The sequence below is a fragment of the Miniopterus natalensis genome, chromosome 3, assembly GCF_054644295.1.
Source record: "Miniopterus natalensis isolate mMinNat1 chromosome 3, mMinNat1.hap1, whole genome shotgun sequence".
Taxonomy (NCBI): Eukaryota; Metazoa; Chordata; class Mammalia; order Chiroptera; family Miniopteridae; genus Miniopterus; species Miniopterus natalensis.
Window position 1 is genome coordinate 82136107 of NC_142083.1, and position 16668 is coordinate 82152774.

The following is a 16668-nucleotide window of genomic DNA, read 5'->3' on the forward strand; positions in this document are numbered from 1 at the left end:
AGAGAGGTTAATCACTTGTCCAAGGTCAACAGGTAGTAAATAAGAGTTGAGTTCAATCAGTAGGTCCCAGGCTCCTAATTCCCACTGGGCTTCCTCCCTCCCTGCCTCCCTCCCTCTTTACTCTTTTTTAAGATTTTTAAAAGTTGATTTTGAGAGAGAGAGGAAGGGAGAAGGAGAGAGAGAAACATCGATGTCAGAGCCAAACATCACTCAGCTGCCTCCTGCAGGCCTCCTACCAGGGATGGAGCCGCCACCTGCACATGTGCCCTGACCAGGAATCGAACCAGCAACCTCTCAGTGCACAGGACAGCACCCAACCAACTGAGCCACAGCAGCCAGGGCTACACTGGGCTTTCTTTAAGCCAAGACCTGCAGGGAGAGGGCAGAGGGCCGAGGCCATGAGGAGAAAACAATAAACCGTGGCAGCCCTGCAGAAACCCAGCTGGCCCCGTAGGAGGCCCCAGCCAGGAAACTTCCCCGTGTTCCCGGGATATTCACAACAGTTCCTGAGAAGAGGGAAGAGCTGGCCAAGGAGGGGCGCACGGCCGTGGAGAGAGAATGATGCTATTTTTTTTTTCTTTTTGCTTTAAAAGAGGGAGGTGGGAGGAGGGGAAGAGAGGACGGCAAAGAGAAAGAGAGTGATTAGAGGCACTTCTGAAAATCCGGCCTAAAAAAAATAATCTGAAAAAAAAAGGAGAGTATAAGAGGCTTTTCTGCAAAAAGATATTCATCAGGACATTATTTACAATGGCCCATTACTGACAATAGCAACAGGAAAGGGCTGGATGAAGCAAACTCGCGAGTTTCTGCTCCGTGGAACAGCAGCGGCGGTAAAAAGGATCATTAGCGTCACGGAAAGCGCAGGGCGGCGGGGAGGGGGCTAATATTATAACTCCGATCAGGGACGAACAGGACGCCAACTTCTCGTTGCAAATATGTACACATCTGCCATGCACATCGCCAGGGAACGGAAGAAAAGCCAAGGAAATGAGAAGGGCTGCTTGGCTTAGGGAAAGACAGCGGAGGGCAGGGGATATGTTGGCTCATTTCCCTACCTTCCTTTCTTCTTTCCAAACTTCCTAGAACACTCTCTCCTCAAGTGTCAGCTGGTACCTGCTAGTGGCAGGTGAGATGACCCTGAGTGACACCTGAAGGGGCACCTGAATGCTTTAAATAATAGTTCTGCAGTTTGCCAATGTCTTTGGTCCTATTTTTGGGTGTGGTAATGGTAAGATGGTTATGTATGAAAATGGAGTCTTTCTTTTTCAGAGAGATATATTAAAATATTTACGGCTGAGGTTATGTGATGTCTGGGTTGTGACTCCATCAGACTGATCTGGGAGGAGGGGGCGGTGAAGCAGGATTGGCCCCGGGCTGGTCATTGCGAGAGCTGGGTGACGGGAGCATGGGGTTACACTCTCCTCTCTATTTGGAATATATTTGACATTTTCCATAATAAAAAGTAAAAAAAAAAAAAGTTCCGTATTTCCATGGTTACCTTCCATTTAAGACAAACACAGCTATATAATAGGGTGGCATAGAGCTTCCTTCGAAAATATATATGCTTAGCATAAAAAATGAGCCCACTGAGAGGAAATAATTGGGTAAATATTAGATCTGGTGTTCTGAAAAGGTGAAATTCTGGTGGTGGCTTAGCAGGACATGCTCTGAACGCTGGGATGGTAGCAGAGATGCTTTTTCCACAAAGGAAGGGAGGGGGAAGCAGGCAGTGGAGTTGCAGCCCCTAAGGCAGAGGGAGTTCTGCTCCCTCCTTCCTGGTCCTGGTCCTGTCCCTCTCCCAGCCTGTGTCGCCCTCCCCAGGCTCACCTGCAGCTGTTTTCCCCTTCTGTGTGCAGGGAGGTCTCAGCCCGGCGCAGGCCCAGGCGGGCGAAGGAGTGGTACAGGGTGAGCGCCACGTCGCTCAGGCTCTGGATGCCATCGGGCTCATCGTAGACGTTCTCCCAGTAGGAGCGGAGCCCAGGGGTGCCCGCAGGGTAGTTCCCATACAGGTAATAGTCCAGCTGCCCGATGATCTCCTGGTTCACCACGGCTTCGAACTTGCGGGCAAAGAAGGTGGGCCGGGCTGTCTGCTGTGCTCAAGGGATGAAAAGATCAGTGTCAGCAAGTAGGGCGGGGGTGGGAGTGGGGGCAGGGCTCTGCAGCCAGCCTGCCTGCTTCCGAATCCCAGCTCAGACACTTACTAACCTCTCTGCTCTCAGTTTCCTCCGTTATCAAATGAAGACAACAGTAAAGGTGTTAGGATGGAATGAGTTAATATTTGTAAACCATTTGGAGCAACGACGGGTACCTGGGAAGCATCATTTAAATGTTTGTTAAATAAATCACACCCCAGTGTTTATAGATGGGTTGGATCTCCGAAATCATTTAACTGGAGGTCTAGGGCAAATACAGCCTACGGATATATTTTAATTGTCCAGCAGAGTGTTTTAAAATTGAATTAGCTGGCAATATTTAAAAAGTAGAAGACTTCACAGAAACAGTTCTTGGCTTCTCTTTAAACAGAAATAGATCCAGCAACCCCAGGCCCATGTTCCTACATGGTAACAACTGCTTAAAGCTGAAAAACAGCTGTTCTTTTAGACAAGCATGGTTTCTTCAGCTCATCACAGTCCCTGCCACTCCCTATTGCCTCCTAGGCATTGCAGCAGGGTCAGCATCTCCAGAGAGGAAGTTTAGCAATCTGTATCCAAAAACGCTTCCTTGGTGATTATGATGCAGTCTGAAGACCAATAATGTAAGCCAAGTTTTACTGAGGCCCACAGTTTCGGAAAGGGACTTATCTAAGGTCACGCAGCAAAGTAATGACAGAGCCAGGATTAAGACCCAGGGTCCAGGATTAAAGAAATAAATTACAGAGCATCTGTTATTTACCAGGTCTTATACTATGGTCTGGGTGGGGATCAGCGAACTTTTTTAGTGAAAGGCCAGGTAATAAATATTTCCAGCTTTGCAACTATTTGGCTCTGCTGTTGTACTGTGAAAGTAGCTGTGGACAAAACAGTAGATGAATGGGTGTGGCTGTGTTACAGAAGAACATACAAAAGTAGGCAGTGGGCTGAATTTGGCCCAGATTAGTTTGCTGACCCCTGTCTGGGGCTTCGGACACAATTCAAACACAGCCCCCTTCCTTGAGGAGCTTATGGTCTAGTGTAATTATTGACCTAAGTTTGGGTCTAGTACTGCTTTTGCTGCTGTGGATAAAGAGCCACAATAATGACAATAACTACTTAGTCCTCGCTAGATGCAGGGCATCGCGGTTATGTCGTCACCTCTAATCCTCCTGACAGCTCTGCAAAGCGGGTATCCTGATTACCATTTTACAGATGGGGAAACTGAGCTCAGAGAGGGGAGGTGATATGTACAAACTCACACAGCCATAAGATTGGAACCTCAATCTGATGCCCTTCGAACCCAAGCTCTTTCTACTGCATCATCCTAGGATCCAGTTGCTAACTGAGTAAACTGGGAGCTCCTGGATAACAAATACCTTTCGTATGATCCTGAACATCCCATCTCTTTTCTGCTTCAGGAACCCTTGACACCCCCAGCCTCTGTGGTCAGCTCAGTACCTTTTTAGTAGCACTGAAAAGACAGACCACCTGGGTTCTACTTTCTAGCTGTATATGTCTTTGGGCAAGTCACCCAGGACCTCAGCTTCCGCATCCTTAAAGTGGGTATAATATGGGTATTGAGCAGAGAGTCTGGCACACAGTGTCAGCTGCTATTATTACGTGACTATTATCACTTTCCCCTTGAGCCTGCTACCAGGGGCTTCTAACTCTTGGTTTTCTGGAGGCAGGGACTCAGCCTCAGTGGCAGAGCACTGTTCTTTCCTTGTCCATGATTCTTTGGTCACAGCTGGATCTTGTAAAAGGGCACGTTTCTATATTTATCATTTTCTTCCTCAGATTTCTTTGAACAAGAACTCTCAGTTCCTTCCAGGCAGCAGTTTTTGATTCTGGATGTTGGGGGATATTCTTGCTGTTTGTTTACTGTGAAGGAAAGAGCTGTGAGCACATGACGCTGTCTCCGGTTAGCCAGTCTTTGTCAGAGACCGAGGGACGCTGGGGCTGGAGTGCAAACGCTGCTGCCTGCAGGAGAGCAGCCTGGGATGGTGAGCTCCCTAGAACCGCCACAGCCACTTGCTCTAAATGATGATGTCCTTTGTATGAGGGCAACGACCGGTCCTCTGCAAAGGTGGGAATCCTTTTCTTTCCCTTTTGAATAGGTCGAATATTCCCCTGCGGCCTCCTTGCTGCTCAGCAGATCTTTTCTGCATGGACGGTGGGGCGAAAATGTCACCCAAGTTTATGCCTAAATTAAAATGAGCTCGAGGAGGTCCCTGGGTGGCTCTCAATCTGCCACCAAAAAACAAAAGGCCTAAAAAAATACTACTGCAGCAGCAACTGCTTACAGAGGCGAAAGACCTTAGGTGGGAACCTTGAGGGAATATGGGCCTTGAGGGGTGAAAGCTGCTGTGTATTCTGCACCTGTGCAGACGCAAAACCAGGGAGGCAGCGGGGGCTGGTGCAAAAAGCCCAGGGCTGGACCTGGAAACACGTGGGTGGGCTCTTCAGCCTTGCACTCCATTATGTGTGTGTCTGTGGACCAATGAGTCCCCCTTTGGTGCCTCAGTCTCCCCACCTGCAAGGTGATGATGTCTACTCCCGCGAAGCCAATACCCACATTGGGGTTGGCAAGCAGCCTGGGAGAGAGCAGATTCCGACCCCCGTGCTTAATCATACAGGGCCTCACTGTCACCTGGGGATCGGTTCACACGCAGATCCTGGCTCAGCAGGTCTGAAGCTGCAGAGACTCTGGATTTCTCACACAGTCCCTGGAGATCGCTGATGCTGCTGGTCTGGGACCACACTCTGAGGAGCCAGGCCGAGAGACTGGAAGCTCCACGCGGGCAGGTGGCTCAGTTACGTGGCAGGGTGAGTTAGCAGGGGCACCTCAGGTGACCAGCCTGGCCCTGTTGTCCCCACTCTCCCTCTGGGTTAGTGGTTTGGGCAGCAACATACCATCTCCATGTAGTGGCTCTAGTGACCTCAGAGTGATGTGTTTAACCATTTCTCAGCCTTCAGTCTGTGCTTTCTGCAGCTGGGGTGGGGGCGTGGTGAGGGGTAGAGGGAGGAAGGAGCTTAGGGTGCTGGCCTGGAGGGAGCTGGAGGGGTGCTCACACAGGGTAAAAGCAGGATGCCATTCTGGAAAGGTTTAGGGGCTCCTGGGAAGCAGATGGAGCATTTACTGCCATCCCGCCTCTGCTTTCCCCAGAACTGTAAATCACTAAGCTGTGCAGAGATGCCTTTGAGGACAATAACATTTCTACCTCTTGTTATTCCTTTCAGCTCACAGAATGTGGTGGTTTCCAAGCCTGGCTTTCCAAACTCAAGTTGTAACATATTTTTTTAAAAATCCCTGGACTTCACTGGAGATCAGTGGTTTGCACACAGTGGACATGTGGTGATGCCTGAAGGCATTTCTGGTTGTCAAAACTGCAGTGCTACCAGCAGCCAGTGGGTAGAGGCCAGGTTGCTGCTAAATGGCCTACAGTGCACAGGACAGCCCCCAAAGCATGGACTTATCCAGCCATGTTAACAGTGCTGAGGTTGAGAACCTGCTCCAAATATATTCAAGTGTGTACCCAGAAATATGTTTTTAACAAATATTTCAGGGAATTCTGATTAAAAGGCAATATAAAGAAATGGATACAGCCTGACCGGGCGTGCCTCAGCGGTTGAGCATTGACCCAGGATCCAGAAGATCGGGGTTCGATTCCCGGTCAGGGCACATGCCTGGGTTGCGGGCTCGATTCCCAGCAGGGGGCCTGCAGGAGGCAGCCGATCAATGACTCGCTTATCATTGATGTTTCTATCTTTCTCTCCCTCTCCTTTCCTCTCTATGAAATAATTAAAGGTATATTAAAAAAAGAAAGAAATGGACACAAGTATGGCCTTCCGAAACAGATACATTGGGTTATGTGACCTTTGATAAGGTTTTTTAATCTTCCTATGCCTCAGTTTCCCCATTTTTAAAATGAAATAATAGTTTCAATGATCTAATAAGGTTGTTATGGGGTTAATGAGTCAAGACAGGCAAGGTGGTTAGAATTGTCCTGGCATGGAGTCACCAAAAAGACTTGGCTACTGTTGATGTTATCATTATTATTATCAACAGCCAGGGTTGAAAAATGGGGGATGAGACGGTCACCAGGCCTGGCCTTAGACGCTGCGGAGGCTGGCTGGGGGGTGTGGGCTGGGGCTGCAGGTACGGCAGGCTCACCTGGAAACGGTGGAAGTCCTGGGGCTTGAAGTCATTGGGGGAACAGCCGCACCAGTCCACGATGTGCTTGTACTGGCACTTGCAGCCCAGCTTGCGGTTCCAGTTGGTGATGCGCAGGTTGTTGTCCACCATGGTGTCGCAGTGGGGGCTGTTCTCCAGGACCGTGTGGAAGAAGGACTGCAGGGAGAGAGGGGTCAGCCTGAGACCTCTTCCAGCCTCCCTGGAATGGGCTGGGCAGGGGTTCTTCCCTGGGACCCCCCTGACTGTGAAGAGACTCTCTTGGAGACTCATCTGTTCTTTCTGTAAATGGGGCCTGTGCCAGTCTGGTCTGACTCAGGGAACACTGGATGTTTTGTCCAGAGTGGCTTAATTCTGTTCAGAAGTCTAATGTCTTGAGTCTTTCTCTAATTATCTTTCCCCAGCAGCCTAAAATCTGATTTCAAGATATCCAGGACACCTTCTGTCTGCTCAGGAGAGAGGAAAAGTCCCTCGGGGTATGTCAACATATGGGGACCAGAGGAAAATGTGGGGATAATTTTTCATAAAACCGTGGGCCCTTTGGCTCTTGCTTTGCAAATAGCCAGGTCTGAAACCAATGGGTTTCAGCTCTGAGATATCTTGAGAAGAAAGACGAATGCTCTGGAATTCCAGCCCTGGCCAAAGGAGGTCAGATTCATGAGTGCATCAGGCCTCAGGGCTGGAAGGCATCCCAGGTGCCTCCTGACATTGGAAGTAGTGTGACTACAACCCAGGGAGGTGAAGGGCGGGGGGGCTTTTGCTGTCCACGGTGCTGAACCAGACACAATAGTTCCTCCCAATCCTAAAACTCTTGGCCCACCTCTCCTAGGAACCTGAGAAAGAGGCAATGTTGAGAGTGAAAAGAGAGACCAGAGAAGAGAGACATGGTTAGAGATGTGGAGAGACAGAGAGAGAGAAAGAAAAAGAGAAAGAGAGAGAGGCTTTTCTTTGGACACTGCTTTAACACAACCCAGATACCAGGCAGGTATATTCTCCCCTGCTCTCCACTCCCTGGGGAAAGCTGTTTGGGGATGTGTCTGCCTGTTGTAAATGTATGGCACAGCCCTCAGATTTCTTCTGAACTGGTTCCCTGGAAGTGGTCTGGGAGAAGGGGGGTGGAGATGCTGGAATGGAGGAGGTGGGCCTAACAGGGACCTGGAGTGAGATGTGCCTGTGTGCGCTGGGGCAGGGGAGGGACAGAGAGCCAGCACCAAGATGAGCATCTTGATTAAAATGACCAAAGCCCCAAACCGTCTCTTCTCAATGGGTGGGTGGGCACAGCGAGGCTCCCCCCTGCTCCCCCCCCCAGCTGACCATCCTGTGATGCTAAATGACATGTCCATGAACCTCGGTTTTAAGCTTGAGTTGTCTACAAGCCCAAAGAGGCACATATTCTCCATTAAGTGGTGGGGAAAAGTACCCAATTACCAGCTGCCCTGTGTCCTTTCATAACGATACAGGAATTCTCTTCAAGATAATGGATGAAGAGGTTATCAGAATTGAGAGAAAAGGTGATTTTTGCTGAAATAGGATTAAAAGCTGATTACTTAACATGTGTGCAGAATAGCAAAGCCTGGCCTGGTGACAACAAGCCCATCATCCCTCTGGAGTGACATGGGCAGTCAGCCTTACCCAGAGCTTGCCACTGCCCCAGATGTTGGTGAGAAACATGGAAACCATCAAATGAGATGCACGGTCTTGTCTGGCCTAGAAACACATAACCTGAGTGGTCCAGGGGTGGGGGTGGGGCGTAGCCAGGAAGGAATGATGGGCCATTTGCAGGAGATGTCACAGGCTCAGTAGAAACAGAACCAGCCCTGGAGTTTTCTGAAGTAGGAAATTAAGAGCTAGAGGTCAGGGAGCTTAACCTAGAATCTCTCAGCGCAGGTCTGATAAAGAGGCTGCTGGCATGTCTGTGGCAACACTCCAGATGGGGCCAGGACTATTTCATAGTAGTTTGCTGTCTTATACAATAGGGTCTTTGAAATGGACTGTTTGTGTCCCCCCAAAATTCAAAAGTTGAAATCATAACCTCCAGTGTGATAATGTTAGGAGGTGGGGCCTCTGGAAGCTGATTAGTAGATGAGGGTGGAGCCCGCATAAGTGGGGATCAGTGCCCTTATAAGACGGAGCCCAGAAAGATCCCTAACCCCTTTGGTCATGTTAGAATACAGCAAGAACTGTTGGTAGGCAGTCTGCAACCCAGAAGAGGGCCCTCACCCATCCAGCCTCCAGAACTGTGAGAGTACTTCTCTGTTGTTTATAAGCCACCTACCCTATCGTATTTTGCAGCCCGAACTAGGACAGCTTCCCACCCTGAGGTCTGAAAAGTGGTGACAGACTCCCCGGAGCTTTTCAAATACTTCCAAAAGCCAGCGGGAAATGCTGAGTCTCAAGCATTAGGCCATGGGGGCTGCCAGTGCAGAGGCCAGTGCACACCCAGTAGAGGCCCTGCTGGCTGTCTTGGGAGCAATGGAATTTCTGGTGTGACTGATGAGGTCAACACTAGTGTCTGTCTGTCAGGATATGATAGGGCTCTTCAAAATTAGAAGAGGGATTCTTGGTGTTGAAAAAATTGTTACAGGATTGGTGACCGTGGAGCTGATGGGGATGTGTCCTGAAAGGGCCGGCATTTATAGTTGTGCAGATTAAACACCACACCACTTTGGTGTGTGGGGCTGCCATCAACACTGCAGATATCAGAGGTTTGCATTTTTTAAATAACGGTTTTTTAGAAAATGGCAGTAAGTGTCTTGTTCTAACAAAATCAGCATATTATAATGATTTTAGGACCTATGGGAGCCAAGTGTCTTAAGAAGGAGCTGCCTTCCACCCACCCGGTGTGGCTCAGTTGGCTGAGCATCCTCCCATGCACACGGAGGTCACTGCTTCAATTCCTGACACATGCCTGGGTTGCAGGCTTAATCCCCAGTAGTGGGCATGCTGGAAGCAGCCGATCAATGTTTCTCTCTCATCAATGTTTCTCTCTCTCCCTCTCCTTCCTTCTCTCCGAAACCATTAAAAACGTTTTTGGTTTTTGTTTTTTTGAAGAAAAGTCTGCCTTTTCTACTTTGTATGAAAATGCTGTGGATTGTAGGTGGCAGCACTGGGCATCTACTCCATACGGCCTCCGTAGCCTGGAGGGCACCGGGGGCCCTGCTATAACAGCAAGGTCCCTGGTAGTCAAATGCTATTCTACATTTTCATCTGGATGTTTGGAGGGCTATGTATTGGACTCAACATCACTTTGCCAAAAATTCAGCAAAAATTCAGCATCTGCTTTGCTCCAAAGGCTAGAGAGGGAGCCCCCACCATCCTCATGGATTTTTTTCCTGGATGCTCACCTCAGCAGGAAGCAGGGTATAGGAGTAGAACTGCTTCATTTTAGTCACCAGATCGTCTGTGGAGAACGTCACATACTCCACAAACTTGCGGTTCAGCAGGAACCAATCGGAGCCGCCATCCACTGCAATGCCCTCTGGGATCCGCCGGTCCCCCAGGCGCCACATGTGGGCGTCACACTCCAGGAAGAGCCGGTCCAGGCCCTGTTTCCGGATGAACCTGAAAGAGACAAAGAAGCTATTAGACCAAAGGTGCCTCCACCAGGAGTCCAAATGAGGTGGCACAATCCTGGTGATCAAAGCATTTATTGGGCACTGACTGTGTGCCAGGTACTGAGCCAGGGTTCTGTGTATAGACTGTCATCTGGTCTTTACGGTGAGGCAGGTACTATTATTACACCCATTTTACAAAATAAGTTTTTAAAAACAGCAAAGTTATGATACGGTAACTCATGTGCTCTTTGATTCACACATTAAATATAGGATTACAAAATATTTCTTAAAACACCAAATTTATGATAATTACATGTTTCTTTCCTAACACCTGAAATAACAAGATCTTGTGGCAGGTCTGCTAACCACTGCAGTTGCTAAGAAGCGGTGAGCAGAAATGACGGTTAGAGGTAGATGCATCAACTATAATGTGATATGAAAATATGTGTTTCCTAACAGTTACTGCTCATACTACCGTGGTTTGTTCTCTGTGTTTAGCTAGGTTCCAGTTAGAGTTCAGGGAAAATCAAGAACATTTTCTTCCCATTCAAAGTCACAGGCCCTCTGAATTCCATCTAGGAACTTCAGATGGAGAACTGCTCTAGAGTATATACGTATAAATATTTGGGATTTTGCAAGGCAGGCCGGGCAGCACTGGCACTTCCTATTTTGTAAATGCAGAAGTCTATGGTCAAAGAGCTGAGGGAAGGGATCAATGGGGAAAATATCTGTAATATTTTCAACAATAAAGACAATTTTTTTTAAAAAGCTGATAAAACAGGTATGTGGGGAGACTGGACAGAGCAAGAACCTAACTTTCTGGCCCAAACCCTGTGCATTTACAGAGAGCATTAATTGCAGACCTACTATGTGCCAGGTATTGTGCTGGCCCTGGTGCAAGGCAGGGACTAAGGATGATCCCTGCTCCTCAGGAGCTAGCAACCTAGTTGGGAGCTCAGTCAAGAGGTCTCCCGGCTAGTCAGGGATCCTGCTGCTCCTCCAGCTCTACAACACAACGCCAAGCATTTTAAAGTGCACGATTCAATGACATGGAGTTCATTCACAACGTGTGCAAACATCACCTCTATCTAGTTTCAAAATATTTCATCACCCCATATGCAGTCTCTGGCCAAACCCTCCCAGCCCCTGGCAACCACCAAACTGCTTTCCATCTCTGAGGATTTACCAATTCTGGGTATTTCATATAGATGGAATCCTACAATATGTTGGTCTTTTTGTTTGGCTTCTTCCACCAACCATGTTTTCAAGGTTCATCTACATTGTAGCACATACCGGTGTTTCATTCCTTGTTTCTGTCTATCCAGCATTTATGCCTCATTTTTCTGGGAAACATCTCAATTTTACTTTGAACGGTCACTAATCTTCAACTCTCTGTTCACTTGGGTTTGCACCTATCCCTAAAATCAGGGGCAGGAATATGAGCCAGGCTGGTCAATTCCATCTGCTTCACCATAATATTGGTTCAGGGATGGGTGAGAAACTCAAGCTGAGTTTGAGATTGGGTTCTGGATTTTTGCTGAATTTACCAGGAAGGAAGACTCTTCGATGGGATTTTTGGCTGAGAGAATGCAAGCCTAGAGCATCTTATCACCATGAGTACAGAGGTTGTCTGACAGGGGAGGTAAGACAGAAAGAAGGGGGTGGGCAGGCATTACATGGGAGCCCAGGGAAAGTCGCCAGCTTTTCTGAGGATCCAGAGGACACAGGCAAGGACAGAAGCCAATCAGAAGATCCAGGTATCCAACATCCCTGGTCTTGTTCTTTTTCTAACATCATTCCACCTGCTAAATCCAAGCTTGATGGGCAAAGGGTTAGGGACCTCTTTGTGGGGAGTGACCTGGTGAAGGTTTTTCATTATAGTCACCCTATCACACCACAGACACAAAGTCTGGCTTTAACCAGTTCATTAAAAGGAGCCCCGAGTTTAGGAAAATAAAATCCTACCTCCACTCTGGCTGGTGCTAGTTTGTACAATAATATCCAGTTGATGAATTTAACCATGCTTAACACATTACATTTTAGATAATTTATATCAAATCTCACATGGTAACCAAGACTAACCCAGAGAGAGAAATAAAAGACATACAGGTGCGAGGACTTGCAAAATTTTTCTTCCCATGGACCAGCGTTATAATTTTATGTTCCATTATATGGGATAACAGCATCATCTTGCAATTTTAATGTGATGTCCCAGACCATAATATCCAAATACAATATTTATGTAGCAATCTCCAAAATGAAATATTCATGGAGTTGGGAGATTGGTTGCTGTATTTACTGCATTCCCAAACTGATAAGCTGCAAGCACATGCTTTGGTTAATCATGAGTAAAAATAGAGACAACCAAGTCCCAAGGTCTCAGAAAAGTTCCTGGGCTGAGAGGGGCTACCAGGACTGGGTCTGGACTGGAAGAAAGTGGCAGAGACCCAGGGTCTGGGTATCTAGCAGGTGAAAGGAATCAGCTGCTCAGGGAGTGATTTGCTGTTTTTCCTGCCCCGTGCATTAACCATAACTTGAAAAGGTAAAGGCTGGAAATCAAGGTAAGTCAGTAGACACCTGGGCGTGTCTTTTCAAAGATGCGGGCTCGCCAGTAAAGGGTGCCTGGCTCTCTTACGTGGGGGTTGGAGGGCAGACTGATCTGCAGCAGTAAGTCCAAGACACAAGAGGTGACTAATGATGCTCTCCTCCCTTCAGTTTCATTTCCCACTGACTTGGTTACCTGGGGCTACCGGGTCAATGGGTGGAACTACCGAAGGACAGACACCGAAAGGATCTGGGTACCAATCCTGCCTCTGCTTTCACAGACTGAGATGGGGGGCTGGCTCAACCTCTCTGAACCCAGTTTCCTCACCTGTCGGGTGAGCCCTGTACCCCTGTCCTGATACCTCTAGAATCAGCTGTGAAAGTGCGATGGGTGATGTTCACGAAGGTTCTTGCGCAGCGTTTGGTAATCACAGGGTTTGGTAAGCACAGTTCACCCGAGCAATGGACTGACCCAGCCATCAGTTCCTCCTTATAGAGCGATAACACCCCCTCCCCCAACCCTCACACCCCTGATCACCCTTCCATGTTTTATTTTTCCCCCTAGCACTTTAAACTTTCAGTATCACATACAAGATATTTATTTAGCTTATTGTCTGTTTCTCATTACTAGACATAAGCCCCAAGGGGTTAGAGATTTTTGTCTAATTTTGTTCACTGCTGCATCCTGAATGTCTAGAAAGGTGCCTAGCATACAGCTGGTGCTCAATACATATTTACTGAGTAAATAAATAAAGGCAAGAGTAACAGCAGGCCTGTCAGGCAATCGGGGAGCTGCAGTGGTTAGCGAATCAGATCAGGTGTCCGATTCTTCTAACATGCATTTGATAGATGAAGAAACTGAGTCACAGGAAGGTTAAGTCAATACCCCAAAGCCACACAGATAGCAGTCCTGGACTTGAATCCAGCCTGGAATCCAGTGCAAGCTTTGTAGCCTTTGGAAATGACCTGAGAAAAGGCAGGCAATGAAGAAGGCCTTCGATTCAGTTAATTCCCTTGCTACAATCTCACCACAGCCACTGAGTATGAAATTATTCCAGAGCTGTCTTGTCCTGTAATGAGTTCTAAAAGGAAGAACTCTGCCCCTCAGATTTTACAGCATGTTTGAGCACGAAGGAATCTTAGCGATCAGCTAATAATAACTAATTCTACAGATTAAACACACACAGGCGCACTGAGACCTGGAGGGATGGATGATCCAAAGTCATCCAAAGTCACAGAGCCTAGGAAAAAAAAAAAATCTTCCTTTCTTCTCTTTCCTGCCCAGTGATCTGTCACTGAACCCAGATTACTCCTTTAGCATAAGTACAACCTAAGCATTTTTGTTAAAAAATAAAGTCCCGGAACAAAGCATGAAAACCACAGTGTATGAAGTCAGCCAGCTATGTGAATGGACTCACGATGACAGCCATATGATGATGCTCAGGCCGAGCTTCGGGCTCTGGAGTCAGACTGCTTGATTCAAGTCCTGGGTCTGCACTCACCGGGGGCTCAGTTTCTCATGTGGAAAATGGTGATCATAATAATAGCTGCCTCGCAGAGTTGGTGTGAAGGTTTAAATGAGATGATATACGGAGAAGACTTAGCAAAGTGCTCAGCACATAGTAAGTGCTCTGTAAATGTTCACCAAGACGCTTAATGTTTTCCTTTTGTCAAGCTAGAAAATTTAAATTTCTATCTCTCCTGCCATTTGGTATAGGCGTGTACAGGGCACGGGAAGAGCTAAGGAGAAACCGTCTATGGGCTGAAAAGCAAGGATATTTCAGCACCAAGGACAGAAGCCAAAACGGCCCCACAGAGAACACTCTCTCTTGCTATTATTTTTGTTTAGCAGTGCCCATGGTTGCGGTGGTAGAGGTGACAAGTGTCATGGGTAACTTAATTCTGTCTGAGCACCATGAATACAAAACTCTCCCCCGTTCCATGCCATGAGTCAGCGAGGACTCTGCTCACTGGGTTCCTAGTTTGGCAGCTCCTTAGGGGCCCCTCTGGCCATTTGTCTCAGGCTGGGGGTGGTTGTGCCCCTTCCTGACCTCGGCTGCCTGGAAGAGCAAAGGATCTTGGGGCATTGCCTCTTTCAGCAGCAGCTCTGCAGAGCACCTCCGGTACTCCAGATCTGTGTGCTGAGACCATGCTTGTGAATAAGATGGGTATCACCCCTGCCTTCTCTCTCTTCTAGGGGGAGAGAGAAAAAAGTGAAATAGTAACACCCGTCATTTACTGAGCACTTGCTACTTTCTAGGCCCTTTCTAGACCCTAACATGTATTCTCCCACTTAGTCTTCACCACAGTCCTAGGAGGGTTCATTTTACCCTCCTAGAGGAATAGAGACACAGAGAGGTTAAGTAATTTTCCCAAGGCCACACAGTTGGTTAGTGCGATTTAAACCTTAGCAGTCAGGCTCTGGATTCCACACTCTTAGCCACAAGGCTATAAAACTGCTCTAATAAATAAGTAAGTAGACATAAAAAGCCACAGAGCACATTAATATATAATTAGATATTTGTGATAAGTGCTATACAGAGAAACTCGGCGCAATGAGAGAAAATAAAGAGACAGGGACTTAATTAGTGAAGATTGTTGGGGAAGGCTTCACTGAGGAGGTTGCATTTAAGTTGGATTGAGAAGGATGAGAAGGACTCAGTCATCTGAAGTGTGTGGGGGCTAGTTTTATAAGCTTTATAAGAAGTAGTATATGCAAGAACCCAAATGACTGAAAAGAGGCTAAGGTGGCTGGAGTCAGAGCTATGGGGAAATACTTAGTTCCATCACCTCACTGAGGAGCAGACCAGCCACAGGGCAGGCAGCCTCCGACCAGGTTGGTGGAAGGAACGTGTCATCCGTAAGTACATGCGGCCTGAACAAGGCAGGAAACTCTACAAGGAACATACTTAGGGAATCAGTGTAGCGCAGTGGCCAGGGGTGCAGACTCTGGAGCCACACCGCCTGGGTTCCAGTCTGTTTCCCACTCATGAGCTGTGTGTCATGTAATCTTTCTAGCCTCAGTGTCCCCATCTGGAAAATGGGCACAATAACGACTTACACCGTGGGGTTGTTGTGGAAACTGAAATAATATCTATAAGGCATTTAGGACAGTTTCTGGCACGCAGTACACTCTCCATGTGTTACTATTATTACATCCCCTGTGCTGAGAAAGCTGACTTAGGTTTGACATTCAAGGATGAAAGAAAAACAGAGTCAGGGACCCAAATTCTGGAACCTAAAGTCTCCAGGCTCAGTGGCCCATGCTCTTCACAGCACAGAGCCCAAAGAAACTTATACCTCCTGGAGTCTAAAGGTCCACTGAATGCTAATTAGTTTTCCACATTTCACACATTTTTAAGAACAATGTCTGCTGCCTTTTATTCTGATTGTAAAAGTAATGCATATGCTTCATGGAAGGCTTGGGACATAAAAAGAAACAAAAGAAAATAAAAACAATACTCTGCCTCTCAGAGATGACGCTGTGAAATATTTTCCTCCTAGGCTTTTGTCTAGCTCGACATGTATTGTTTGGAAAAAAGAAAAGCTCCAAAGTTGACCTCAAAACCCAAGCGAAGGCCAGGAGAGGGATGCGTACACAGCTCTGTGTGGAGGCCAGCGCGATGCTAAGCGTTACCTTGACATGACTGCCGTAATTGAATTAAATAAAACAAACATGTGAACAGTGATAAACCCACTGGTGGTTTAGGAAAAGCTAGAGGGAAAGGTAATCTGTTTTCCCCACTGGCGAGAAGAGGCACTTCTCACATCAGTCCTGGTGCTACAAGATAGCTGGGAGGGAGCCCTTCTCTTGATAAGCAAGTTGGCATCAACGGGCCTCCTGAAAGCAGGTGTGCTTGGAGGAGGTTCCTGGCCAGGCCCTCGATGGATTTGCCAACTTTTGGCTAAATAGTTGCCTGTTTATACAACAAGGGAGGTTTGGGTTTGAAGATTAGTTCAGTGTCAGAGAAAAGGAGCTGCCAATCAATCCTGGGGGCTGGGACCTGTCCTAGCTCCTTTCCCCTGTGGCCTTCTTACATTTGAAATGCTAGTTGTTTCCCTATGAGTTGCAGAAAATGTTTCTAAAATGTTAGTAACTTGTATACCATCTTCAAGATTTTTCTCCAGCATCGTCATCATCACCACTACCACCATCATCATCACCACCATCACGTCAACTTAATACGCACAACTACCTGTTCCAAGAGCTTATTCATATATTCACTCATTTAATTCTTTCAACAAC

At 47.4% G+C, this 16668-nt stretch overlaps 1 protein-coding gene across 1 annotated transcript in view; it reads right to left on the minus strand.

The window, feature by feature from the left end:
* The window catches only part of XYLT1 (xylosyltransferase 1), a 292343-nt gene that overhangs the window by 16719 nt on the left and 258956 nt on the right, over positions 1-16668 (minus strand). Inside the window, exons 7-9 of the mRNA XM_087815639.1 lie at positions 9669-9885; positions 6307-6483; positions 1828-2090 (exon numbers count right to left, since the gene is read on the minus strand). Coding sequence (XP_087671765.1) covers positions 1828-2090; positions 6307-6483; positions 9669-9885 — 657 coding nt within the window. The remainder of the gene's footprint in view (positions 1-1827; positions 2091-6306; positions 6484-9668; positions 9886-16668) is intronic.